The sequence below is a fragment of the Thamnophis elegans genome, chromosome 14 (assembly GCF_009769535.1).
Source record: "Thamnophis elegans isolate rThaEle1 chromosome 14, rThaEle1.pri, whole genome shotgun sequence".
In the NCBI taxonomy this organism is placed as follows: Eukaryota; Metazoa; Chordata; class Lepidosauria; order Squamata; family Colubridae; genus Thamnophis; species Thamnophis elegans.
In genome coordinates this window covers 3127283-3154993 of record NC_045554.1, presented here as the reverse complement: position 1 = coordinate 3154993, position 27711 = coordinate 3127283, and the positions used below count along the sequence as shown (strand labels likewise).

General features: G+C 44.7%; 1 protein-coding gene across 1 annotated transcript; it reads right to left on the bottom strand.

The window, feature by feature from the left end:
- On the bottom strand, nucleotides 1-25765 carry LOC116517816 (kinesin-like protein KIF19). Its single transcript, XM_032230992.1, has 19 exons — nucleotides 25761-25765; nucleotides 25482-25647; nucleotides 23283-23393; nucleotides 19585-19672; nucleotides 18499-18635; nucleotides 17911-18036; nucleotides 16790-16984; nucleotides 15990-16142; nucleotides 12729-12851; nucleotides 11717-11870; nucleotides 10862-11033; nucleotides 10111-10276; nucleotides 8770-9040; nucleotides 8436-8557; nucleotides 7235-7365; nucleotides 6534-6639; nucleotides 2575-3009; nucleotides 1950-2106; nucleotides 1-77 (listed from the first exon to the last, which is right to left on the bottom strand). Exons 1-19 carry the CDS (start codon nucleotides 25763-25765, stop codon nucleotides 1-3), a joined length of 2895 nt encoding a protein of 964 aa, XP_032086883.1.
- Nucleotides 25766-27711: the final 1946 nt, after the last annotated feature.

Genomic DNA, 27711 nt, shown 5'->3' with positions numbered 1-27711 from the left:
TTATTTCGGCTTTCCTGCCTTCTTGGAGTGAGTCACGGGCGGCTGCTTCCGATATCCACCCATGCTCTCAACGGGCCCTGAGTGAGAAAAACAAGCCAGATGGCGGGTGTGATAAATGCCACGGGGGGCGGGGGGGAACTTCTTCTGTGGGTCCACCAGCAGCGGGAAGGAAGACCAGCGCTGCAAAGGACGCTATCTCCTGCCAGAAATCCCATTAAGAGACCCCGATTGTCTTCCCTCTCCGTCATAAAAAAAGATGGCATCTTTTAAGACTTCGATCTATATTTTCACCCCTTTTTCCTCCCCATTCCTTTTCCTTATACGTCTTTCCAGAATGCTGCTGTGGGAAACAGAAGGTTCCAGAGTCATCACACCAGTCCTCAGACTCACAAGTTGGGAATTTGTGACGAGTCGAGGAGCCGAGGTGACGCAGTGGTTAGGGTGCAGTACTGCAGGCCACTTCAGCTGACTGCTATCTGCAGTTCAGTGGTTCTAATCTCACCGGCTCAAGGTTGACTCAGCCTTCCATCCTTCCGAGGTGGGTGAAATGAGGACCCAGACTGTGGGGGCGATATGCTGACTCTGTAAACCGCTTAGAGAGGGCTGAAAGCCCTATGAAGCGGTATATAAGTCTAACTGCTATTGCTATTGCTATTGCTAAGTTGGGAATTTGTGATGTCCAGACTCACAAGTTGGGAATTTGTGACGTCCAGACTCACAATTGGGAATTTGTGATGTTTAGACTCACAAGTTGGGAATTTGTGACGTCCAGACTCACAAGTTGGGAATTTGTGACGTCCAGACTCACAAGTTGGGAATTTGTGACGTCTAGTCTCACAAGTTGGGAATTTGTGACGTCCAGACTCACAAGTTGGGAATTTGTGACGTCCAGACTCACAATTGGGAATTTGTGATGTTTAGACTCACAAGTTGGGAATTTGTGACGTCTAGTCTCACAAGTTGGGAATTTGTGACGTCCAGACTCACAAGTTGGGAATTTGTGACGTCCAGACTCACAAGTTGGGAATTTGTGACGTCTAGTCTCACAAGTTGGGAATTTGTGACGTCCAGACTCACAAGTTGGTAATTTGTGACGTCCAGACTCACAAGTTGGGAATTTGTGACGTCCAGACTCACAATTGGGAATTTGTGATGTTTAGACTCACAAGTTGGGAATTTGTCATGTCCAGGCTCACAAGTTGGGAATTTGTGACATCAACTGTTTTTTTTGTCAGCTTGAAACTCTGGATTTTTACACACTAGGCTACCCCCCAACCGGACATCACACACCACCCAGCCTGTTCTGTAGTGGCTTTCCACCTTAACCTGAACAAGGACGGTAAGAGTATAGATAGCTCCATTCATTGGCCTTCAAAAGTCCCAGACTGACCTTTGACATGTTTTTGGAGAACTTGGCCTCGCGGTTGGTTGGAGTTACTCTGCTGGACAGTACTAGGTCCCACGTAGTTTACAATCAGGACCTGTGGTGGGTTTTCTTCTTCCGTGGGGAAGAAGGAGGAGAAAGGAAGATGTGGATGGAGACATGGGTCTCATTCTGCGGTAGACCAGAAGTTGCAGTGATGTGACCAACTCCTTAGTTCTCTTTGCTCAACTTTTCCTCCAGATCCTCTCAAGGTGGGTGAGAACTACAACTCCCAGAATTCCCAGCCAGCATAACCATTAGCAGGGAAAAACACTCAGAGATCCTCCCTTCAACCTCATCTGGGCCAAATTCCTGAGACCTAGAGTATTACAGCCCAAGAGTTAAGAAATCTACATCTCTCTACATCTCCTAAGCTTCGTTGGTCTCCAAGGTCTATTAATTCCAGCTAGCATGGTGATTGGTCAAGGATAACATTGTGTCCTACAAAGGTAGGGTCATGGGTTCTTCACCCTTGTCCTAGATATCTGCAAACAAGCCCAAAATCTCCCATTAGGTCACGTTCTACCTGTTTGCTGTCCAACGGGAAACTTGAGTTTTGCGGGAACTGGAAAGATGTGGGACAGATTTCCTATCGAACCATCTGGGGATTTGGCTGGTGGCATCTGGTTTCCTGGGCCATTGCTGTCCTGATTGGAGGGGGACCAGTGTTTCATCTGCAAAATCTGTAAGGGGATTTAAAAAAAAAAGTTATGGATCCAGATGGGATCATTAAGGTAAGGATTAGTGACAGCACTTTCACTGGGAGCTATCCCTCCTGACTGTGATGTAACTGTGGTCCTTATCTGATGTATTGAATTGAATTTATTGCATTTATATGCCTCCCTTTTCCCCGAAGGGGACTCAGGGCGGCTCACAATCCAAGTCAGGGAAGGGGGTACAGACAAGGGATAAAAAAGACGAACAGAACAATACACAATTTAAAAGCACACAACAACCATACCATTCGAAGGGGGGGGGCAAAAGCTCTTTAGCCCCAGGCCTGTCGGAACAGCCAGGTTTTAAGGGCTTTGCAGAAGGCCTGGAGGGTGGTGAGGGTTCGAATCTCCACGGGGAGATTCACCCGATAGTGTAGCCACCATAACTTCATCTGACTTCTAGATCTATGCTATGCCCGTTCTTCGTAATCTTACCCTGGAGGAGGTCGGTTCAAGAGGTCCCTTCTTCTCTGTTTTCCCGTCCCAAGATGGCTCCTTGTCTCCTTCATTCTGAACTTGGTGGTGTGCCCAAACTTTCCTCTGGAACATCCCTCCAAGGCCATTGACGGTGGCCGCGCCTTTGGAGCGATGTTCTGGAGTGAAACTGGGCTGATGAGATTCCATCTTCTCCTCCCCAAAATACTGAGCGGAGGAGACCTTCCTCCCGAAGCCTTTCTCCTGGACTTGGAATCGGCGGTGGGCGGCAATCAAAGCGATCTGCTTGGTGCTGTCAACCATCTCCTTCAACGTTTTCAGAGTCAAGAGGCCACTGAGGGAGTCTGCCCTGGAATTTTTCCGACTGGAATCTTGGGAAGATGGAGAAGGTAGCTTGGAGGCGACCTTTGATGAAGGGATGCCTGAAGTCATCTTCTAGAAACCAAAGTGTTTACAATATTTGCACATCGTCCCATTCAAAAGTTAGCTACTCTGCAAAGCTAGTTGATGATTGACCAAGGATGTCATTGGTGACTTTCCTTGATATTAAACCAGTTTTCCCTAGACGTGCCACCAGATTCCCCTGCAAGCCATTATCTTCTTCAAATTGCTTTTTTTTTTTTGGTTTAAGGAATCTTCTCTCCTGGGTGAAGACTCTGCTTCAACTCCTCTGTTTCTCTGGCTGCGGTGTGAGAAGTTGACCAGCCTTTCTTGGCGCTGACCTCATTTTTTGCAAGGCTGACTCTACCATAACAAAAAGTGAAATCACAGAAGGGAGACGAAATGGCATTGGATGCCCGGTTCCTTAATTTTAGAATTTAGAATTTAGAATTTTATTAGAATTTGTAGGCCGCCCTTTTCCCTGAGGGGACTCAGGGCGGCTCACACAAAAACTGGGAAGGGGGGGAATACAGACAGTAGGACAACATGTAATAAAATAGCAAACAGCATACATTCATCATTCGGGAGGGGCAACTATCCTATCCCCAGGCCTGACGGGCGAGCCAGTTCTTCAAGGCTATGCGGAAGGCCTGGACGGTGGAGAGGGTGCGAATCTCCACGGGGAGCTCGTTCCAAAGGGTCGGGGCTACTGCTGAGAAGGCCCTCCTCCTTGTAGTTGCCAGCCGACACTGGCTGGCCGATGGAATGCGGAGGAGGCCTAATCTATGGGATCTTATCGGTCGCAGGGATGTAATTGGCAGAAGGCGGTCTCTCAAGTATCCAGATCCACTGCCATGTAGGGCTTTATGGGTGATTAATAGCACCTTGAAGCGCATCCGGAGATCAACAGGTAGCCAGCGCAGCTCGCGGAGGATAGGTGTAATGCGGGTGAATCGGGGTGCACCCGCAATCACTCGCGCGGCTGCATTCTGCACTAGCTGAAGTCGCCGGATGCTCTTCAAGGGCAGCCCCATGTAGAGCACATTGCAGTATTCCAGCCTAGAGGTCACAAGGGCCCGAGTGACTGTTGTGAGAGCCTCCCGATTCAGGTAGGGTCGCAACTGGCGCACCAGGCGAACCTGGGCGAACGCCCCCCTGGTCACAGCCGTTAAGTGGTGGTCAAATGACAGCTGTGGATCCAGGAGGACTCCCAAGTTGCGAACCCTCTCTGAGGGGTATAAAATTTGACCCCCCAGCCTGAGTGGTGGAACAGTAGCCAAATCTTTGGGAGGGAAACACAACAGCCACTCGGTCTTTTCTGGGTTGAGCACAAGCTTGTTAACCCTCATCCAGTCCATGACGGCCTCAAGGCCCCGGCACATCACGTCCACCGCTTCATTGAGTTGGCACGGGGCGGACAGATACAATTGAGTATCGTCCGCATATTGATGGTATCTAATCCCGTGCCTGCGGATGATCTCTCCCAGCGGTTTCATGTAGATGTTGAATAGTAGGGGGGATAAGACCGAGCCCTGAGGCACCCCATAATTTAGGGGCCTAGGGGACGATCTCTGCCCCCCCACTAACACCGACTGCGACCTGTCCGAGAGGTAGGAGGAGAACCACCGTAGCACGGTGCCTCCCACTCCCACCTCCCGCAGTCGTCGCAGAAGGATACCATGGTCGATGGTATCGAAAGCCGCTGAGAGGTCAAGGAGGACCAGGATGGAGGAACGTCCTTCATCTCTGGCTCTCCAGAGATCATCCATCAATGCGACCAAAGCGGTTTCTGTGCTGTAACCGGGCCTGAAGCCTGACTGGAAGGGGTCTAGGTAGTTTGCTTCCTCCAAGGACCGTTGGAGCTGGAAGGCCACCACCTTCTCAACAACCTTCCCCAGAAATGGAAGGTTGGAGACTGGACGATAGCTATTAAGAACAGCTGGATCCAAGGATGGTTTCTTCAGGAGGGGTCTCACCACCGCCGCTTTCAGTGTGGCGGGGAAGTTCCCCTCCCGAAGGGAGGCGGTTACAACCGCCTGGATCCAGCCTCGTGTCACCTCACTGCAGTTAGTAACCAGCCATGAGGGACACGGATCCAGGACGCAGGTGGAGGTACTTACAGCTCTCATGGCCTTGTCCACATCCCCGGGGGTAACGTCCTGAAACTCAACCCAGAGCTGTTCTACTTGGTCCCCTTGCGCCTCGGCTGGAACTGCAGGGGTGGAGTCCAAGTCCGACCGAAACCGAGCAATTTTGTCCGCTAAGAATTAAGCTACGAAGTCCCCCAAAATGCTTTTCTGAGCTTTTCCTTTTTGTATTGAAATAGTTGAAGGATCCATTTGTCCTCCATCAGCTGGTAGTCTTCTGATCTTTCTTTCCTTGCTCTGAATCTTGACTTTTTGCCTGTTCTCTACCCACATACCTCTTCTGAAAGATTTGGCCTTGCCCTAAACCAGGCAACTGTGAGCCTTGTGGACTTCAACTCCCAGAAGTCTAGGTTTTGGAGATCCCTGCTATATAAACAATGGCATCTACCAGCTCCCCAAAATCTTATCTCTGACAGAGAGCGCCCAATGAAGATATTATCATTCCCATATATATCTCTTCTTTGATAATGTGACCTAGGCTTCCCCAAAAAGTACAAAGCAGATTCCTGGTCCCAACAAAACCCCTTTTATTGAATTTATTGAATTTATTATTTTATTTTATTTTATTTTATTTTATTATTTTATTTATTTTATTTTATTATTTTATTATTTTATTTTATTTTATTTTATTTTATTATTTTATTTTATTTTATTTTATTTTATTTTATTTTATTTTATTTTATTTCTTTATTTTATTTTATTTTATTTTATTTTATTTTACTTTATTATTTTATTTTATTTTATTATTTATTTATTATCAAAATTTATATGCCGCCCAATCCCGAAGGACTCCGGGCGGCTTACAAAAAATAAGGAAAAAAAAGAGAAAGAAAAAACAAGAAAAAAAAGGCAGTTTAAAATCACAAAACCAGTTATGACCACAGACCTTATCTAGCTTGGAAAGCTGCCATATAATAGTTTCCAAATGAGGTGCTGTGCAAGGAAAGACTGGGCAGAGAGTCTCTGAGATTCAGGGACAGATCTTCACACTCCTGAAATGAATCTTACGACCGACCAAACAAATTGTTTTCTGCAAAAGCCCCCTCCCCTTTTGCTCCTCTGGGAGGGGCCATTCACCGTCCACCTGCGGCCTTCCTCCCAAGCCGACCCCTGTTCTTTAGCGGTTCCCTTCATCTGGCGACTCTGCGTATGCGCACACTGGGAACAGGCTCCAGCTGTTCCTCTGCCTCACTGATGTCTGACTTTGAAGGCAGCTGATAACTGGCATACGGCTCTGGCCCCCTCTCTGCCTCCAACACAGAGCCCTCGTCAGAGCCTTCCCCAGACTCCAGGAGTGGCCCATCTTCCTCCCCAACCCTCCTCACTGTCTGATTCCGCTGCCAGCTCCGCTGTTTGCTGGCAGGCCACAACAGACAAGATGAAAGAAACGCAAAACAGAAAAAGCAAAAAAAGGGCTTTTGATGGACTTACCTGGTGGACAGGTGTTAACAGGTGATACAGCGTAGGAGTGTGGTTCGATTCACGAGTCACCTTCCTTTTTGCTGGGGTGTTTTTAGAAGATGACCGGTAACTGTCACTAAGAAAATTGCAAGATGAAACACACCAACATAAAGCATTGGCAGATGCGTTAGCAGATCCGTATGGGGAAGGAGAATCTAGCCTTTGGATTATAGGCCCTGTTGAGTAAGCCCAGCACAAATCAAATGGGAAATTAGGATTATTTAATGAGGGCAGCAAGACACAGAAAAAAAATCATTGAAGCCCTGCAAAAATAGAGGATAACAAGGACCATGAGTTACAAAGAAATTCCACCATATTCCCTTTAACGAATTGGGTCCATCTCTTGTCAGGTGCAAAAGACCAGGATCATACATGAAGCTCCAATTAAACTGATTTATTGCTAATCCTGCCTATGCACAGGAATCTATTCAACTAATGCTTAGCGCTGTTTTGGTGCTAGGAAAGGGTCACAGGGATTCAAGAATTGTTGGGCTGCGTCTATTTGTGGCTACGTAACAATGCTAGGCTGATTCCTTGTTTGACTCCACCCCCAGGTTCTGCCATTTCTTCTACACTCTCCAGTTTGATGAGTCTCATCAAAGTGTTTCTGCCTTTGATGTTTGCTTTAGAAAAAAAAATGCTTTCCTCTTTTGGCTAAAAGCCATCGGTACCTGTCTGAATCCACAAATATTGGAGGCAGTTCAAATTTGGGCCCTGGAAGGAAAGCTTTCTTGTGATCGGTGGATCCGTCTGGATTCTCCTCTCTGTTGCGATCTTGTCTCGGAATCTGCCCGGAATGGAACTAATCCACAAAACCAAAAATTAATTTTGAAAAAATGAAAGCTTCGTGTATCAGCTGATAGATGTATCTCATGCAAAGTTGGCATTGCCTAGTGTTATTTCCATATCGCACCGTCCTCATTTCATTTAAATGTAATTAATAAATAATAACAACAACAATAATAAGCAACTTTCCTTAGTCTCCCTCTCTAGGGAATCCCCATTTAGGGGAAGAGGGGAGAATTCTATCTTTTTTTTATTTTTATTTTTTCGTTCTTTTATTATTATTATTTTTGGGAAAAAAATTATTAGTTTTATTACAGAAAAAACACAAAAAGAAAAAAAATCATCTTTCATTACATCTTGTAGAAAGCGTATCCATTGGTCACAAGTACATTTCGTGCATTCCTTCCACAATCACATATATTCCATTCAGTTTAAATTGTATATGTTAAAAATTTATATATTTTACTATCACCATACCACCATTTTCATTTAATTAAGATTTCAAAAACACAGCCATCTGCTGGCATTTTTTTCCCTTCCCCCAGTCTCAATCAATCTGCCATATCTTTATATCTTTATAACATATTCTAACAAAAAAAGTCAATAGGACATCTAACATTTCCTCTCCCTAACATATTCTTTATTATTATTATAGTTAACTAGGGGTTATTTACTATCTTTCTCTCCTCTTCTCTCCACAACAATTTCTAAACAACAATCTATTAATATCTGTTAACAAAATGACCATTTAAAATCTAACACAATCTAAAAGAAGAATAAAAGTTGACATTCCTAGTTGATAATCACCAAAGTATGCATTAACATTCCATTTTGTTTTTGTAGTTAGGAGACAGAGGGGAAAAAAAACAATTGTTTGCCATTTCTAATCCAAATTAGAATTTCTAGTTGATAATCACCAAAGTATGCATTAACATAATTAGAAAAAGGCAGAAAAAAAAAGAAAACAATTGTTTGCTATTTATGTCACATCACCTCTCATTCTAATCCAAATTATTTATAGCTTCATAACAGGATCCAAACACAAATTTATAAGATTTATATTTATAAGGGAGAATTCTATCTTACCTGCCACGCATTGGACATCAGTGAGTGAAGCACCATCAGATGATGCAGAGTTCCTTCCTGTAACTCATGGAAATACAGGCGGTATAGTTTTTCAAGAGGTCCCGGGACTGGAATATTGTGGTCTACAGAACAGACAGAAAGCTTCCAGAGTTGATGGCCCCAAAGAGCTAGCCAAATTCCCAGAAAAACCAACGAAGGTAAGGGTAGGGATGTAGCAGTAAAATCCCCTTTGAAGAGCCATATCAGATGTTCTCAGTCCAGTATGGCTGGAAGCTAGAGAAAAGCATGATCAGAGAAAGCTCTTGAGATATCAGTTGAGGTCCTCCAGACCTACCTTTGATCAGGGACCACTGCTGTTGAATAAGCTCTTCACAGAGATGCCGGTACTGTTGGTGGTGCTGGATGATGAAGTCCTTCTGGCAGAGAAGGTTGTCCTTGTACAAAGTGTTGGCTTGAAGTTCGGTCTTCCCAACTTCCAGCTCATGGGTCTTGCACAAGAGGCTCAGGACATCCCGTTGGTCCTCGCTGGTGGTTTGTTCCGGGAGCAACTTCTCCATCTGGGAAACTTTCTTCTTGGCATTCGCCAACTTTTGCTCCAGGTCAGCCTAAATTAGGAAAAGAGAACATGGGAATCTCTGGTTTTCCTTCCACTGGAAGTTGGGACAAAATTATCCATTTCTGAAGAAAGGTCTAAATTATTAAGAAGTTATTGAATACTAAAGTGAAAGGCGAGATCTTACTATAGCAATAGCAGTTTGACTTATATACCGCTTCATAAGGCTTTCAGCCCTCTCTAAGCGATTTACAGAGTCAGCATATCGCCCCCACAGTCTGGCTCCTCATTTCACCCACCTCGGAAGGATGGAAGGCTGAGTCAACCTTGAGCCGGTGAGATTTGAACTGCCGAACTGCAGATAACAGTCAGCTGAAGTGGCCTGCAGTACTGCACCCTAACCACTGCGCCACCATGGCTTTGAAAGTGGCTCAATTCGTTTGACGTGGCCGCATCAAGTCAAAATAGCGGCCACGATGCTCGTAATAAAGAAACAACCTTCAATTCCATGGGTTTTGGAGACTGACAGTAGCATTGTAAAATCCAGCCGTGCAATTTGATAAAAGCAATACATTGCAAAGCTTTCGGAAAGTTATAGTTTGGGATATAGTCCTTATAGTTATAGTCCTCTTTCTATTTGCTGAAATATCACTCCCTGCGTTTACCCCAAAGAACGAAGACTTGGAATTTATGTCCACAACATAACAATGTTCAAGACAAGACGTAAACATTCCACTGTATTCTCAGCAAACCCCAACTAACCCATTTTGAAAGTCAACAGACATTTATTCCTTAAATAATAACATATTAACTTATTAGATATGTCAATAAATAAGTACTGCATTTTTTCCCCATATGATGAAAAATTCTCCCCATATTTTATGGTTTAAGGCAGTGTTTCTCAACCTTGGCAACTTGAAGATGTCCGGAATTCAACTCCCAGAATTCCCCAGCCAGCGAATGCTGGCTGGGGAATTCTGGGAGTTGAAGTCCGGACATCTTCAAGTTGCCAAGGTTGAGAAACACTGGTTTAAGGTGTTATCGTTGTCCACGGGGAAGCACACTGACTGCACTTAGCAGAACAATTTTGACCCTGCTGAGAAAATTCCTTCCTACTGTTACCTTTAAAGCAGCCGTTTTCTGCTGCTCTATCACCAGTGTGTTGATCTCTTCCTTGGCAATTGTGATCTCAACAGGTTCCAGGAAATCTTCCTGGTCAGCCTCCTCGTCATCCTTTTCACTTAGATTGTGTGTATTGGCACCTTGACGAAATCTCTCTCGTTCCCACCTGGAAGGAAAAAAAGGAGGGAGGGAGGAAGTAATTGGGGGGTAAACACACTTAGGGTTAGGACTCCATGAGCTTGTACAGCAAAATGGATGTCACCAACGGATTCGGAGCGTGTCGGAATGCTTAGGAGGGCACTGACATTTCCCAACTGCCTTATCCACGTTTCCTGGTAAAATAAATGGGAAAATACCATGGTGGGGGGGGAAAGAACCCCACTTAGGACTCTGGACTTGGAGGTCTACACCAGTCCTCCATTTGGGTACCCTTGAGTTTACTTCAATCCCCATATTTGCAATACGTGTCTATTCTCCAGTTCGGAGTGACCAGTTTTCTGAAAGGAAACTTTGCAATCATTGTTGATTTTTCCTACGAGGTCTTTGTTCAACTGGGATAGGCCTAAAGTACCATTGCTTTGATCTCCAATTCCCTACTGCTTGTCTTAATTTTTCTGCTCGGGTGTATCCCGTGAACTGGGAACCCCAGGTGAAATCTGCTTCGCTGGGTATTTCCACTCTAATTCTGCTGTCTCTTAACAAAGTAAAGATGAGTTGCAACCTCCCCCCCTCCCCCCATCCTTTGGCTCACTCTGCAATCATGAGTAGGTGCCTGGAGGTATCTACGTGGAGTTCCATGTTGGTATTTTCCAGCTCCATTAAGCTGCGTCGCATATCCATCTGCTCCTTGAAGGCCCCTACCAGTTGTTTCCGTAATTTTTGCAACCGATGGCCATCCTCCTCCAAGTCCAGAGGAATCTCCCCTAAGGATGAGAAGAAGTGAGACCTTTCTACGCCGCGGCTTCACAATTTTCTTTTGAACTTTTTTTTTTGCTTCTAGAACAGTGTTTCTCAATCTGGGCAACTTTAAAATGGGTGTACTTCAATTCCCAGAATTCCCCAGCCAGCCAGAATTCTGGGAGTTGAAGTCCGCCTATCTTAAAACTACCAAGATTAGAAAACATTGTTCTATCAATCAAAAGGGTCAATCCAAGAGGAGATCAACCCTGACTGCTCTTTAGAAGGCCAGGTCCTGAAGGTGAAACTGAAATACTTTGGCCACCTAATGAGAAGGAAGGTCTCACTGGAAAAAGATTGAAGGCAGAAGAAGGGGGCGACAGAGAAGGAGGTGGCTGGATGGAGTCACTGAAGCAGCAGGCATGAGCTTAAATGGACTCCAGAGGATGGTAGAGGAGAGGAAGGCCTGGAGGGGTCGTGATGGGTCGGACACAACTTTGCAACTAACCATAACAATATCATGCACATTAAGCATTTTTTTTTTCAAAAAAGTTGTAATTTTGCAAAGATGAGTTCCTTTGATCTTCCTTCCGGCCCTTTTCCATGTCTTGCCGAGCAACATCCTTCTGACTGATATATCAGGAATATAGAAACTCTTTTAAGAAAACCACATGATGATTTAGTGCCTCAGAAGAGGCCAAAATCTCACCTTGAGCTTGTCCATCTTTGGCCCCAGAGCTCAGGAGATGTTTCTCCTGGTTTTCAACCTTGGCCTTCAAGCATTCGATCTCGCGCCGGAGGTTTGAAATGATGCTGGTGTACTGAGCAATGTGGTAAGAGACGTTGAGAAGATTACGCTTGACCTGTTGAGGCAGAAACATCTGGTCAGGGAATCCCAAGAATACTAATTGATATGCAGGAGAAGAACAAGAAACTAAGCTTCCCCAGCAGCATGAAGCCGAGTTCTCGTCCTGATAAACCCCTTTTATTCAATTGACAGTGAATTCTTCTCCATCAAAGTCTTTCCTCTCCCGCAGTCTTCCAAGATAGTTCACAATTACCGACCTTTATCAGGCTTGGAGAAGTGCCAGGCCGAGATCTTTCAGACGCCGCAATACTTGGCAAGAATGCAGGAATGAACTAATTGTCTCCTGCAAACTCCACTCCCCTTTTGCTCCTCTTTTATTTCCCCTGGGAGGGGCCATTCACCATCCACCTGTGACCTCACTCCCAAGTCAACCCCTGTTCTTTAGCTGTTCCCTTCATCTGGCAACTCTGCGCATGCGCACACTGGGAACAGGCTCCAGCTTTCCGTCTGCCTCACAGCCAGATAAGGTCTGTGACTGTAAATCCTCCCTCGAAAGACTTTGCTGGATGTGAGTGAGCAGAATTCACAGCAAATTAATAAAAGAGGACCAGGAGTTTTCTTCATGCTCTTGGGAAGCCTCAGTCAGAACAATGTCATCATTCTCAGTTATCGCTATTAGAGTGGGCAGCCATTTGTCTCAAATGGTGGAGGGTTTCCTGCCTGAGCAGGGGGTTGGACTAGAAGACCTCCAAGGTGCCTTCCAACTCTGCTATTCTGTGAAAGATGGCTAATTTTGGAACGTCAGCTGCCAGCTCTCCTGCCCATTGTTTATTCATTTCGTTTTTCATTTATGAATTGAATTTCTGCACTGGCCACCACCATTTAGGTGGTTGAACCTCTCTCTCTCTCTGACCCTCGTTTTGATGTTCTTGGCTCGATAGGCATACATCAACGTTGTCCGAGATTCTTCGAAGCAGCTGCTGGCTGGGCTGATGTGAGCAATCATTACTGTCTTGCTGTTGCCACCTAAGGAATCCTAAAGAGAGAAGATTCTTTATTTTAAAACATTTTTTTTATTTTTTGGCCTCTTCCTGAAAAATACTTTATTTTCCATTTTCATAACATATAATGACATGTATACTATTACGTAGCCAATATCATATTGTATTAAGTAGTAATTGCATCAGTTCCTCTTGTCATCAACGCCCAGAAAGATAACAACCCATTATTAGCTCTTCTGCTCTCCATACACCTCTTTCTTCTACCTCTCTCCTACCTCCTTTCTTCCCTCCATCATCCTTTCCTACTCTACTTCCCCTTCCTTTCTCCTTCTCCTCTCTCTGCATTCCACTCCTCCTTATTCTCCTCATCTTCCCCCCTTACCCTCTCTCCTATCCCTCTCTTCCCATCTTTCTTCTCTCCTCTGTTTCCCACTCTTCTACATCCTGTCTTCCCTCCATCATCCTTTTCTACTCTACTTCCCCTTCCTTTCTCCTTCTCCTCTCTCTGCATTCCACTCCTCCTTATCCTCCTCATCTTCCCCCCTTACCCTCTCTCCTATCCCTCTCTTCCTATCTTTCTTCTCTCCTCTGTGTCCCACTCTTCCTCTTATTGGTGTATTTCAGCTTCTGAGCAAACTCCATTCTACGTTGACGGTATTTATGCTTCCATATCAATATACTTAACATATCTTAGTTTTAAAGAAAAAATAAGAGAAAACAGTATACATGTGCAATCATATTACATTAAAATTTAACACCCCTCGTCAAGCCTAATATGCATCCCTCCCTCCCCCCCTCCCCCCCAACCCCCCCCCCAGCCTTCCCTCCCCCGACTTCCCAGAACCCATACACGGTATAAATCTTTAAGAAAAACAGTCTAAAATATATTGGAAAAAAGAATAGAAAATTGATAACATCTTTACATTGAGCTTAGCTCCTCCTTGCTAGGCTAACTTTAAACAATTTATATCATTCCTGATCTTAATCATAAGCTATCTGGAATTTCTTAGTCCCATATTTATTTTGTATATAATCGATCCATTTTTTCCAGTCTCGTTTATATCTCTCGTTTGAGTGGTCCTTAAGATATGCAGATATTTTAGCCATCTCGGCTAAATTTGTGACTTTCAATGTCCATATTTTTTGGCCTCTTACATACAATTACAGGTATACATTGACATAGTTATTATTCTTATTTGTCACCTTTACCCATTTATTTTTCCATATAAAAAGTTAAAATATAAATATAAAATATTTTGGGTTGCTTTGCTCACCATCCCATACACCTATTTTGTATCATCACCACCCTAATTTTCTTTTCTTTTTCTCCCTCCGTCCCTTCTCTACTTTCTTCCTCCTCTCCTTTCCCTTTCCTTCTTCCCTTCCCCTTCCCCTACTCCTCTCTTCCTCTCCCCCTTCCTATCTTCTCTCCTTCTCTTTCTATCCCTTCCGGCCTTCATTAAATTAAATTAAATTAAATTAAATTCCTCTCCTTTCCTCTTTCTTCCTTCCCTCTCTCCTCCTCTCTTCCTTTCCTTTTCTGTTCTTGTTGTTATCTCTTTTCCTCTCTCAACTGGTGTATTTTCCGGGATGGTATTCCCTCGAGCCTGCTTATAATTTTATATTTATCATTTCCCATTTCCCTTTTCTTCACCATCATGTCCCAACTGTTTTTCATCTATGTCTCATTCTTGAACATATATCTTAATACTTTCTTTTCTGTTTTCCCCCTCTTTCCCCCCTTTTTCATTTAATAATGTGTCATCTGGGTTCTACATTAAGAGAAAAGATTCTTGTGAGCATCTCTGGCTCTCGGAGCCAACAAAAGTAAACTCTCAAAAAAAGTGCCTTTGAAGGTAGTTGTACGGTGGTATGGAAGGCCCTTGACTTACGACCACAATTGAGAGCCCCAAAGTTGCTAAGCGAGACGGCTGTGAAGTCCATCTTGTCCTGTTTTACGACTTTCCTTGCCGGAGTCGTTAAACAAATTGTTGCAGTTGTTAAATTAAAAATGTGGTTCTTAAATGGATCCAGATTCCCTATTGACTTTATCCGTCGGAAGGTGGCAAAGCGGAATCACATGAGCCCGGGATAGACTAAATAATAATGTCACGTTGAATGTGCGCTAAGCGGCAAACATTAAAGTGAAATTTCATGGCATGCAGCTCTCAAAAGGTCACCACCTCCAATATACCATATTTTTCAGAGTATAAGATGCACCTTTCCCCCCCAAAAAAGAGGGTGAAAATTTGGGTGCGTCTTATACACCAAATGTAGCCCCACCCCCCACCAGAGGCCAAAAACATGAGGCGTGGAGGCAGTGATACAATACAATAGCAGAATTGGAAGGGACCTTGGAGGACTTCTAGTCCAACCCCCTGGCTAGGCAGGAAACCCTGTACCATTTCAGACAAATGGCTATCCAACATCTTCTTAAAGACTTCCAGTGTTGGGGCATTCACAACTTCTGGAGGCAACTTCTGTTCCATTAAATTGTTCTAACTGTCAGGAAATTTCTCCTCAGTTCTAAGTTGCTTCTCTCCTTGATTAGTTTTCACCCATTGCTTCTTGTTCTACACTCAGGTGCCTTGGAGAATAGCTTGACTCCCTCTTCTTTGGGGCAACCCCTGAGATATTGGAAGACTGCTATCATGTCTCCCCTGGTCCTTCTTTTCATTAAACTAAACATGCCCAGTTCCTGCAACCGTTCTTCATATGTTTTAGCCTACAGTCTCCTCATCATTCTTGTTGCTCTTCTCTGTACTCTTTCTATGGTCTCCAAATCTTTTCTCCATCGTGGCGGCCAAAACTGAATGCAGGATTCCAAATGTGGCCTTACCAAGGTCTTATAAAGTGGTATTAACACTTCACATGATCTTGATTCTCTCCCTCTGTTGATGCAGCCTAGAACTGTGTTGGCTTTTTTGGCAGCTGCTACACACGGCGGGCTCCTATTTAAATGGTTGTCCACTAGGATTCCAAGATCCCTCTCACAGTTGCCACTATTGAGCAAGGTACCACCTATACTGTACCTGTGCATTTTTGTTTTTCTTGCCTAAGTGTAGAACACATGGTCTGTGTCAATCCTTGCAGCCTGGAACAGCTGATTGGGGGTATTCTGGCAGTCCGATCCACCCGTGAATAGAGGTAATCCTTCACATATAATTTGTTACCTTCAATAAACGGGTCAGTTTGCTGTCTCGGAAATTGATGTATTGAGTTCGGCTGCCCCCCTTTTCGCTCAGCGCATTGATGCAGTTCCCCAGAGCAAGGAGGGACCGGTTGATGTGGGCCCCTTCCTTCCTCCTCTTGCCCTGATTCTGTGTCTGTGGAGAAGGAAAGAAGACGTTAGCAGCTGGAAGGAAAAATAAACACACAAGAATGAGTTAGCACGGCGAATTTTAACTAGAAGTAGGAAACCCTGTTCTAAGTAGATCCCTATTGACCGAACGGTTGATTCTTCAACATGCAAACAGATCCCTTATTCCTGAATTACCAAGCTTGGGATCAAAACATCTGCAAGAAAACCACCAAGCTCAGACAACATTTGCAAATTTGGAGAGGTCTGTTTTAAGCAATGGCCACTAAGAGGTGGAAACTAATAGCAGAGAATCTTTGTAGCTGAGGGTTGAACTGTGAGGTCTTTAGTGCTCTCTGATTTGGTGGTTTTCTTGCAGACTTTTCATGACCCAACTAGATGATATCATCAGTGCTAGAAGGGAGAGCGGTTTGTAGAGTAGAGGAGGAAGAGGAGAGAAGAAAAAAGACTATGGGTCCTTGGTGTTCTCTGAGCTTGGTGGTTTTCTTGCAGATGTTTCATGACCCAACTAAACATCATTAGTGCTAGAAGGGAGGGGTTTGCAGAGTGGAGGAGGAAGAGGAGAACTGTGGGGTCTTTGATGACCAAACTAGATTATGCTATCAGTGCTAGATAGCATCATTGGGTAGAGAATTGAAGCATGGTTGACCTCACCTGAGCAGCCCTTTCTGATCCAGCCAGGTCAACCATGAAGAGCCTCCCAACACGCACTTCCTCGCCGATCCCGTTCACTCGGTTGGTCTGCTTCACCGACACCTGGAGGACAGCATGGGACCGTGATGAGGTCTTGTTGGCAGCTGTGGGCTCCTGAGTACGTTCCTTGTTGCCTTTGGTCAACAACTGCATAATCTTTCAAACACAAACACACATCTGGATGTCTACAAGGGCAGGGCGAGATTGAACTCACTGGCATTCGTAGGACACCCAGTTAAGCTGATCCTGAACTCTGATTCCTCAGAACTTAGAAAAAACGATATCCTGGAATGTCCCAAAAGTGCTTCATTTTTTTTTCAAGAGGCACCTGGACTTTCTGGTTTTTCTTTGAAGACGTTTCACTTCTCATCCAAGAAGCTTCTTTGGCTCTCTTCTAAATGTCTATGGAGATTCTCAGTCATCCAGGTGATGGTTGTCCCAAAGGTGCTTTTTTAAGAGGCAACTGGACTTTCTGTTTTTTTTCTTTCTTTGAAGAGCTGAAGAAATTTCTTGGATGAGAAGCGAAATGTCTTCAAAGAAAAACCAGGAAGTTCAGTTGCCTCTTGAAAAAAGAACCTTTGGGACAACCATGACCTGGATGACTGAGAACCTCCATAGACCTTGAAGAAGAAGTTTTGAAGAAGCTTCTTGGATGAGAAGCAAAACGTCTTCAAAAGAAAAAACAAGGAAATCTAGTTGCCTTCTGAAAAAGAACTTTGGGACAACCACAACCTGGATGACTGAGAACCTCCATAGACCTTGAAGTTCAAGAAGTTTGGAAGAAACTTCTTAGATGAGAAGCGAAATGTCTTCAAAGAAAAACCAGGAAGTCCAGTTGCCTCCTGTAAAAAGCACCTTTGGGACAACCATGACCTAGAGGAATGAGAACCTCCATAGATCCTTGAATGTTTGTTGCAGGTTTTAATTAGAGCTCCCTTTGACCCCGAAGGGTGGGGACTTCTTTCAACATCTGGCTTCCAACGCTTCCTTGGACTCTGTGGATCAGCTGGATGGAGACCTTTCTTGCAACAGGCCTGCGTACTGCCTCCATCCCTTCCCACCGAGAAGTTGGCGATACTTACGTCCTGGGCATTTGTCGTGGAGACTTCCGTTATTCCCGCAATCTGGATGCACCCTTTGGAATCTTCTCTCAGCTCAAGGTAGCCCGTGGATGGGTTCAGGAGATCACGGATCATTTCATTATAAACCTGAAAGGAAAAGGGGAGAAATGAGGATGCTAAGCTGCCTCTTTGCCCATCTTGTCCAAAAGTGCTTACTAAGTCTTGGCATTCATTCTTCTACATGAAGAAACTTTCAGATTTGGGTTTTCCCAGATGTGCCAAGATGACATCTCTAATAAAATGGAACTTTGAGGAATCTCAAGCCTTGGAGTCTTCTTTTGTTAGATCTTTCCCATCAGTTGCTTCCAGATTCCATCCTCCCCCCCCCCCCCAAGATCCAACTGGGTCATTCTCTTGCAAAGTGAGTAGAGCACTGAAGGATGGGGCTTCTTTCTTAGAGGGACAGATGTTTCCCTTTTGTGGAGAGGGGGTGGTGGAAAGATTTGGGGATGCCTGGTTTGATTTCCTTCCTACCACCCCGTTGGATGCTCCAAGCTATGTCTCTGCTTCTTGCTTTAACCTGCAATCCTCTAAATGTGGTGACCTCACCTCCAGGTAGGACATGCAAACCAAATAATCCTGGCCATCTCCTGTGGCCTCAATGGCTTGAAAGAGATCGTGGAGGGTACGGATGTATATTCCAGGTTCTGAATCCGTCCCCAGCATAGTGTGGGTTTTTCCAGCTCCTGAGAGAAGGGAAGAAAGAAGGAAGAGAGGAAGGAAGGAGGATGATAATAGGTATGTAGATAAGAGATGAGAGAGAGAGAGATGATAGATAGAGGGATAAATAGAGAAATAAAGAAAGGAAAGAAGGAAAGAGGAGAAGGAAGGAAGGAAGGAAGGAAGGAAGGAAGGAAGGAAGGAAGATGATAGTAGGTATGTGGATGATACATGAGCGAGAGATGATAATAGATGGATGGATAAAGAAAGAAAGAAAGAAAGAAAGGAAAGAAGAAAAGGAAGGAAGATGATAGTAAGTATGTAGATGATACATGAGAGAGAGATGATAATAGATGCATGGATAAATAAAGAAACAAAGGAAGGAAGGAAAGAAGGAAAGAAGAGAAGAGAAGGAAGATGATAGTAGGTATGTAAATGATAAATGAGAGAGAGATGATAGATAGATAAATAAATAGAGAAAGAAACAATGGAAGGAAGAAGGAAAGAGGAGAAGGAAGGAAGGAAGGAAGGAGGATGATAGTAGGTATGTAGATGATACATGAGAGAGAGAGAGATGATAGAGGGATAGAGAAAGAAACAAAGGAAAGAAGAAAAGGAAGGAAGATGATAGTAGGTATGTAGATGATACATGAGAGAGAGGTGATAATAGATGGATGGATAAATAAAGAAACGAAGGAAGGAAAGAAGAGAAGGAAGGAAGATAGGAGGTATGTAGATGATACATGAGAGAGAGAGATGATAGATAAATAGAGAAAGAAACAATGGAAGGAAGGAAAGAGGAGAAGGAAGGAAGGAAGGAAGGAAGGAAGGAAGGAAGGAAGGAAGGAAGATAAATGGATATCCTCAGTTCCAGTTCCCTGGTAAGTTTGGGGTGGAATGCATAAAAGGGAGAATCTCACTCCATCTCTCTTTCTCTCATTCCACCAACCTTAACAAAAAGACAGTGCTATTTACCGGTGGGTCCATAAGCAAAAATCGTAGCGTTGTATCCCGAGATGACTCCTTCTATGAGGCTTTTCGTAGTCGACAAATACACCTCCTCCTAGCAAGAATCAGAGGAGACAATCAGGGGTTGGGGGCTTTGAACTCCACTTCAATTCATCCACCTTTAAACATCTCAAGGCTACAGGTCTACAGCACCAGGATGACTTTATTATGCTACGGTTTGAGTTCAAAGCCACATAGCACTGAGGCTTCTTATTCGTATTGTCCTCAAGTTAGGACCGTAATTGAACTTGGCAATGACGGCCGTAACTTGTGATGGCTGCAAAGCAGTTACATTAAGGGACAAGCCCATCATCCTCAGCAGGGATCGGTTGCTGTCGGCGTTACTGAGAGTAACACAATTTTGCTCCATGTGCGTGCGCAGTTACGGTATAAATAGGTCTGGACATGTGCAGAACATTAAAAAAATGGGGGGTGGGGGAAAACCATGCTGCGCCGACTGGAGAACTGGTTCTGGCGACCCAGGCTGGCAAACCACGACCAGTTTGGCCAAACCGGGATGAACCGGAGTGAACCAACGTCCTGATCCTCAGCCATTCTGGGTAAGGATAAAGGAACTTTCATTCCAGCTCAACTGCAGGTTGTTTTTTTTTAAGAGTTGGTATGTTTTGATGCCGAAGTGACTGGAGATCTGCTTGACAGCTGTAGCTTCCACCCATGTTCCTGCAGCATGAAGCCACCCATGACGTGGTCTTGCTATGCAGCCGGGAGCATGTCGTGCTATGAACACCTCCTTTGTCTTAGCTGCCCAAGATTCCTTGCCTCTTGGTCGGACTTTTCCATGATCAAATATTTTGACACTTCCATGGCTCAGGAGAGTTTGGTTTTTTTGCCTCTCCGGGTACGAGAAGCCACAGAGTGACTTCTGTTTCTTAGCACATTTCCTTAGCACCTCTGGAGCCCTCCTTCACGCCCTTCGGGAGTGTGAAAAGATTTTGTACTGCAAAAGACTCTTAACGAAACTCCAACATCAACGAAGCAGAAAAAGGCAGTCTTTTAATCATGAGAAAGGGAAATGGAAACTCTCCTCTTCCTCCTCCTTCCTTCCTTTCTCCTTGCTTTCCTTTCCTTCTTTCCTTCCTTCCTTTTTGCTTTCCTTCTTTCTTTCTGTCCTTCCTTCCCTCCTCCCTCCCTTATTTTCTCTCCCTCCCACTCATTTCTTCCCCCTCTTCCTTCCTTCCCCCATCTCCCTTCCTTCCTCTCCCTCCCATTCCTTTCTTCCCCCACTCTTCCTTCCTTCTTCCCTTCCTCTCCCTCCCCCTCATATCTTTCCCCTATTTCTTCCCCCTCTTCCTTCTTTCCCCCATCTCCCTTCCTTCCTCTCCCTCCCATTCCTTTCTTCCCCCACTCTTCCTTCCTTCTTCCCTTTCTCTCCCTCCCCCTCATATCTTTCCCCTATTTCTTCCCCCTCTTCCTTCCCACACCTCCCTTTCTTCCTCTCCCTCCCATTCCTTTCTTCCCCCACTCTCCCTTCCTTCCTTCTTCCCTTCCTCTCCCTCCCCCTCCTATCTTTCCCCTATTTCTCCCCCCTCTTCCTTCCTTCCCCCACCTCCCTCCCTTCCTCTCCCTCCCATTCCTTTCTTCCCCCACTCTCCCTTCCTTCCTTCTTCCCTTCCTCTCCCTCCCCCTCATATCATTCCCCTATTTCTTCCCTCCTCTTCCTTCCTTCCCCCACCTCCCTTCCTTCCTCTCCCTCCCATTCCTTTCTTCCCCCACTCTTCCTTCCTTCCTTCTTCCCTTCCTCTCCCTTCCCCTATCTTCCCCCTATTTCTTCCCTCCTCTTCCTTCCTTCCTCTCCCTCCCACTCCTTCTCCCACTCATTTATTCCCCCTCCTTTTCCTTCCTTCCCTCCCTCCCAATATATATTTTTACACCTTTATCCGAGCAGACAATATGCCTAGCAATTCTCAAAAGTATAACTCCGAACGGTCCCATTAAAGAAAGGCTGATAAGTAAGAGGTTGTTTTTGCATCATCTTATTTGAAGGAGGGATACTTTTCTTTTCTATTTTTAATTGTTAATACCTTCTACTTTGTTTGAATAACCAAATGATGACGGTGGGGCTTTTTAAAATAATTTTCTTTCTTCCATGGAAACTCCAAAGGAGACACGAACTTGTTGAATTGGCCCCAGCAGAATCAGCTTCCAGAGCTCCTAAGATGAACTCATGCTGGAAATTTTTCAAGAGCAACCTAGCGTTCCCCAGTAAACATGACTTCATCCCTCAGGAGACTTCCAACTTTTAAACTTCACCGTGGCAATAATTTCATCCCCAGAGACTTAGAGCAGAGGCACAGGATGAATACAAGAAGAAAGGGAGAGCCAGCTTACACCAGGAAGATTAAAAGGGAGGTGGGAGAATCGGAAGCCTCTTCTTTAACATTGACACTGAGTCTTTATCGTTTAGCCCTTGGGCCATATCAAAAGTGCAAAGTCCCAGAAGCACATTATTACTAAAATTTGATAAAAGCAATTTAAAATGGAATTTGATAAAACACAATTTAAAATAAAATACAATTTAAAATGGAATTGGAATATAATACTAAAGCAGACGTAAAGTGAGATTTGGACATGAAGTGTGAAACCTACTAGGTCAGGCTGGACAGCCTCTTAGAGCCCCTTTACTTCTATATTAAAAGCCGCATAGACAAGAGTTGGAACTTGCAAAAGAAACAGGAAGCCAGTGCCTAACCACAAGATGTCAAAATCTATGTCAAAAGTCCAAGGTTCAATTAAAGTTCGTTAATGACACGTACTCCATAAACAAAAGGAGACGTAAGACCCCCCATCTCCTTATAAGGCTTTCTCCTCAAGGGAACCACTAAGAAATGTGTTAAGTGTTTCCGTGTTGCAATGCTTTTGAGAATGTATAAGAAACGTGTGCTTTGATAATGAAGGTTGTTCAGAACTTGCAATGCTAAGCCATGGGCTCGCTTTCTGAACCTGGCTGCCAAATAGACTTTTCCTGTATCCTGAGAAGTCTTAACGCCTGTCATTTTCTGCAACAATACAGTCTAAAATGAAACTGGAATACAATACAATAATTTAAGCTATAAAATATGATAAAACTATATTTCGCTGTCACCCCTGCAATCTACCCCAATCAGTCCCACATAGGCAGATCTCAACCGAACCCTTTTGTTTAAGGACTGAGTTGTGTTCAATCTTGTTTTCAGGTTCTGCGTAGAGCAGTGTTACTCAACCTTGGCAACTCTTAGATACCTGGACTTCAAATCCAAGGATTCTCCTCCAGTCAGTCTACTCATCTGAAAGTTGCCAAAGTTGAGAGACACTGATTCAACCAATGTGAACTTCCCCTATCTTTTCAACTTCACCTCCTGTTCAGATAAAATATCTTGAGATTTACACCTGTCCAACAAAATGTGAATTCTCTCTTGGGTGCTCGTGTAGGAAATATCTGCAGGAGTTTCACCTAATCATGAGATGCCTTCAAGATAGAGTAGGACAACATCCATGTTGGTTGGATGATAGGACATCTTCCTAAAATGACTAAGCAATGCAGTTAAAGCTAGCAAGAAATAAGATTTGGGAGGAGGAGGAGGAGGAGGAGGAGGAGGCGGAGGAGGAGGAGGAAACTGGTGAGATTAGCAACTTCCAAGTTACTCAGCCAAGAAGGACTTCCTCACCTGGGTTGCTTGGGGGCCAAAAACCATGTCAAAAATGAACGTTTTCTCCCTCGACCGGTTGGCACGCAAAATATCCTCCGGATCTTCTGTTGGGTCCATCAAGACCACCATCTATTTCAGAGAAGGAGATTTGGTTGTTGAGAGCCAGGATGCCAGCACCAAACTCCATAAGAACTGGGAAGAGTTCCAGGAGATCATCCAAACTCAACCACTGGTAATGACACTTTCCCGGATGGAGAATTTAGAGATGTGTTTTTCAACCTTTAAGATGGGTAGACCTCAATTCCCAGAATTCCCCAGCCAGCTGGGAAAGCACAACCTGGGTTTATTCTTCTCCATTGAAACACACCCAATGGGGGCACTGAACAGTTAGGTAAAGGTAAAGGTTCCCCTCGCACATATGTGCTAGTCGTTCCCAACTCTAGGGGGCGCTGCTCATCTCCATTTCAAAGCCAAAGAGCCAGTGCTGTCCGAAGACTTCTCCGTGGTCATGTGGCCGGCATGACTAAACGCCAAAGGTGCATGGAACGCTGTTCCCTTCCCACCAAAGGTGGTTCCTATTTTTCTACTTGCATTTTTTACGTGCTTTCGAACTGCTAAGTTGGCAGAAGCTGGGACAAGTCACAGGAGCTCCCTCCATTACGCGGCGCTAGGGATTCGAACCGCTGAACTGCCAACCTTTCTGATCGACAAGCTCAGCGTCTTAGCCACTGAACCACCACATCCCAGAACTGAAGTTACGTCAAGGCAATTTCCCAACAAAACCTTGGCAGCTTTGCAGATAAAAGCATACAATTAAAGAAAGAGCTTGCAATATAGATTATGTATCATTTGCCCTTTAAAAAAACCCCTAGAATAAAATTACTGCTGAACATATGGGGGCATAAATGCCAAATTTGGACAATAAACCTACTGAAAATTACAATACGATGTTTATCCAATTAACAGAGTTGGAATTATTATGTCTTGTCTCACCACAGTCCAGCTTCTGATTATACTCATAGCTCATAGCAAAATCCAATTTTTTGGATTGGATTGGATTGGATTTTATTTGATTTTCCGAGGATGCTAATATATGACTGCACGTTTTGTAAATTTCTTTGGCTGTCTGATGGCCATCAGGTTTTACATGCAACAACGAACTGATTCGGGCTGTTTAGAGCTGCAACCCCTTTGATGTTTTCGTCTCCCTCGGAATTAAGAGTTTAAATTAAACATGTTTGGCCATTTGGGATGAGGACCTTGTGCGAAAGAAGCCACATCGCTGCAGTTGTAAGGGAAAATAGAAGGCCAGACTCTATACTGCTTCTTCTTATTCTTATTCACTCCACCTCCCTTTTTGAGAATGTGTTTGGCAGGAGGATAACCGTCTGCTATTCCAGCTTGTAAATATTTTCCTGTGGATCGGAGAGTTTACTTCCAAATAAAGCAATAAATTGCAGCCAAGCATCACTCCCCCCCCCCCCCTTCTCTCTAAGAACTGGACCTTTGGTGTTGATTTATTTTCATTTTTTGGTAAAAGGAGGGAGGGTAAAAAAACGCTGTAAGGGCTTTAGAAGTCCCGGGCATACAAGAAAAGGCAGCACTCTTCAAAACTGGTTTCTGCCCCCCCCTCCCAAATTTTCCAGATTTTAAGAGGTATTAAGAGATTTTAAGAGCCGAGGTGGCGCAGTGGTTAGGGTGCAGTACTGCAGGCCACTTCAGCTGACTGCTAGTTCTGCAGTTCGGCGGTTCAAATCTCACCGGCTCAGGGTTGACTCAGCCTTCCATCCTTCCGAGGTGGGTAGAATGAGGACCCAGATTGTGGGGGCGATATGCCGACTCTGTAAACCGCTTAGAGAGGGCTGAAAGCCCTATGAAGCGGTATATAAGTCTAACTGCTATTGCTATTGCTATGGGCTTCCACTCCCAGAATTCCCCAGCCATGATGCTGCCTGCGGAATTCTGGGAGTTAAAGTCCGCACTTCTTAAAGTGGTAGAGTTTGGGGGTTGGTGGGGAGTGGAGGAAACTCCATGGCTTTAGATTAGATAAATATATTTGCAACTCTGGTGCCTAAACAAGCTCCAAGTTGCTTTTCAGAATGAGATGAACACGGAATATAAATAAAATATATAATTTTTGGATCCAGTTTCTCGAGCTTTTTACATTTTACATGGAACCCAGAGTCCACATCTATCGTCCCTCCCTCGCCCTCTCACCTGCTCCCCCACTCTGTGGCCAACGACCGATGCGCCTTCCTCCAACTCCGTTTCATTGACGGGGCGAATACGGAGAGCCACCTGCAAGCGAGACCAAGAATTGGGCTTTCCAGAACTTTTGGCATTCCTGCAAGGTTTCCCACTCACAATTTCTGCACCACCACCACTAAAGGCGCAGAGGGGGTGGGTCTTCAGGGGTGCCCCTTTTCAAAAGAGCTGGCAGGCTCATGCCGTGCCACCTTTCTGAGGATGGCAGGTGGGCGGAATTGCCTTGTGTACCTCATCACATGAACGAAGGCAAGAGATGGGAGCGCAGGGTTAAGATTTGAGCATCAGGTTAAATTTTGCTTTGGTTGGGCTCATCCTGCAGAAATTGTGCACAGCTTGGAAAGGGAGGTAAGCCCCTGGGGGTGGGTGGGTGGCATCTTCTGTGTCAACAGCACCCAGCATCTCATTTAGATCACCAACTCACAGCGGCGGGGCGATAGGGAAGGACAGGGGCTGTGATCCACCCACTTTCGAGGACTTACCACCACCTGGTGTTCTTCGGTTCTTCCGTCCTTCGTAGTAGCCAAGCCCCCCCAAAATCCCCTCCTCTGGGCTGCACCAGGAGTCGCGGAAGGTGTCAAGATACCCATCTGGCTGCCTTTGACCAAGCGATTTGTAAGAATGGGAGGACGAGCAGTTTGCAAGGGGAGGGGAAAAAAAGGCATTTTCCCAGGGGGGGTGGAGAACAGGTGATGCAAGACAGAGGCAGGGGAGATGCAAGGAATCGGAGGAAGGTTCAGCCCCGAATCTCAAGGAAAAAAAAAGGGGGGGGGCTTTTTAATCAGCATTTTTGAACCTCCCCATGGATTGGCTAACCATTGAACAACAGCCCTCAACTGTGGATGGTTTGAAATCCACCATGTCACACCGCCTTCCACTTTTGCCCCTCTTCTTCAAAATTTTGAAGAACCAATAATGTTGGATACATGGGAAAAGATTTGGGTAAGAAATGTAAAATTCACCCGAGCCCAAAATTTGAGAGAAAAGTTTTATAAGATGTTTTATAGATGGCATTCAGATCCTAAAAAAATTGGCTTCTATGTATCCGAACTTACAACCTAAATGCTGGAGATGTGATTGTGCTGATGCTACTTACTTTCATATATGGTGGACTTGCAAAAAGGTTAAAGCGTTTTGGATAAAAATATGGTGGATTATGTTTACCCCTCAGCTATTTTTGTTAGGTATAATTACTGATTGTACAGTTGTAGAGATTAACCTGATTTTGCATTTAATAACCGCAGCTAGACTGTTGGTGGCGCAATACTGGAAGAAGGAAGATTTGCCTACTGTTCAAGAATGGACATTGAAAGTAACAAGCCTAGCTGAGATGGCTAAAATATCTGCATATCTTAAGGACCATTCAAACGAGAGATATAAACTGGAGTGGAAAAGATGGATTGATTAACTTTTGTCCCTCTTCAACTAGCAAATCTCAAGATAGGTTAGCAATGCCAACCTACACAGTACGTCTCCAAAACGGGGCACGAGATATCGTGAAATTAAGGCTGCACTCATTCAAAAGATCCCGATTCTTTGGAGCAACTTCCGGTTTTGCACCGTTCTTTCCGCACAAAACTGGAAGGCGACATCCTAAACCCGATTGGTGTGTCCTCAGCGTTTTGCACGTCTCTGCACACACACACACACACACACCCCTTGATATTCCTTACAGATTTTGGCGTCCTAGTGACTCGGCCTCATTGAAAAACAAGGTACGGAGCGGGCTAACCCCAACGGATGTATTTGTTCATATCGGCTTCTCAAGACCATGAAGCCGACTCCTCGTCCCCGATAAAACCTCTTTTATTTAGGTAAAAAGGGAATTCCTCTCCTGCAAAGTCCCGGCAAAAAAAGTCTTTCATGAGGTTTCACAACTACGGACCTTGATCAGGCTTGGAGAGCTGCCAGGCCGATATCTTCCAAACTCCATGCTGTAGCAGCAATTCCTTGGCAAGAAGTCAGGAACGGATCTTCATCCTCATGAGTCGAATTGTCTCCTGCAAATTCCCCTCCCCTTTATTCCCTATGGGAGGGGCCATTCACCATCCACCTGTGCCTTTACTCCCAAGTTGGCCCTTGTTCTTTAGCTGTTCCTTTTGTGTGGCAACTCTGTGTATGCGCACTGGGAACAGGCTCCAGCTGTTCTTCTGCCTCACTGATGTCTGACTCTGAAGGCAGC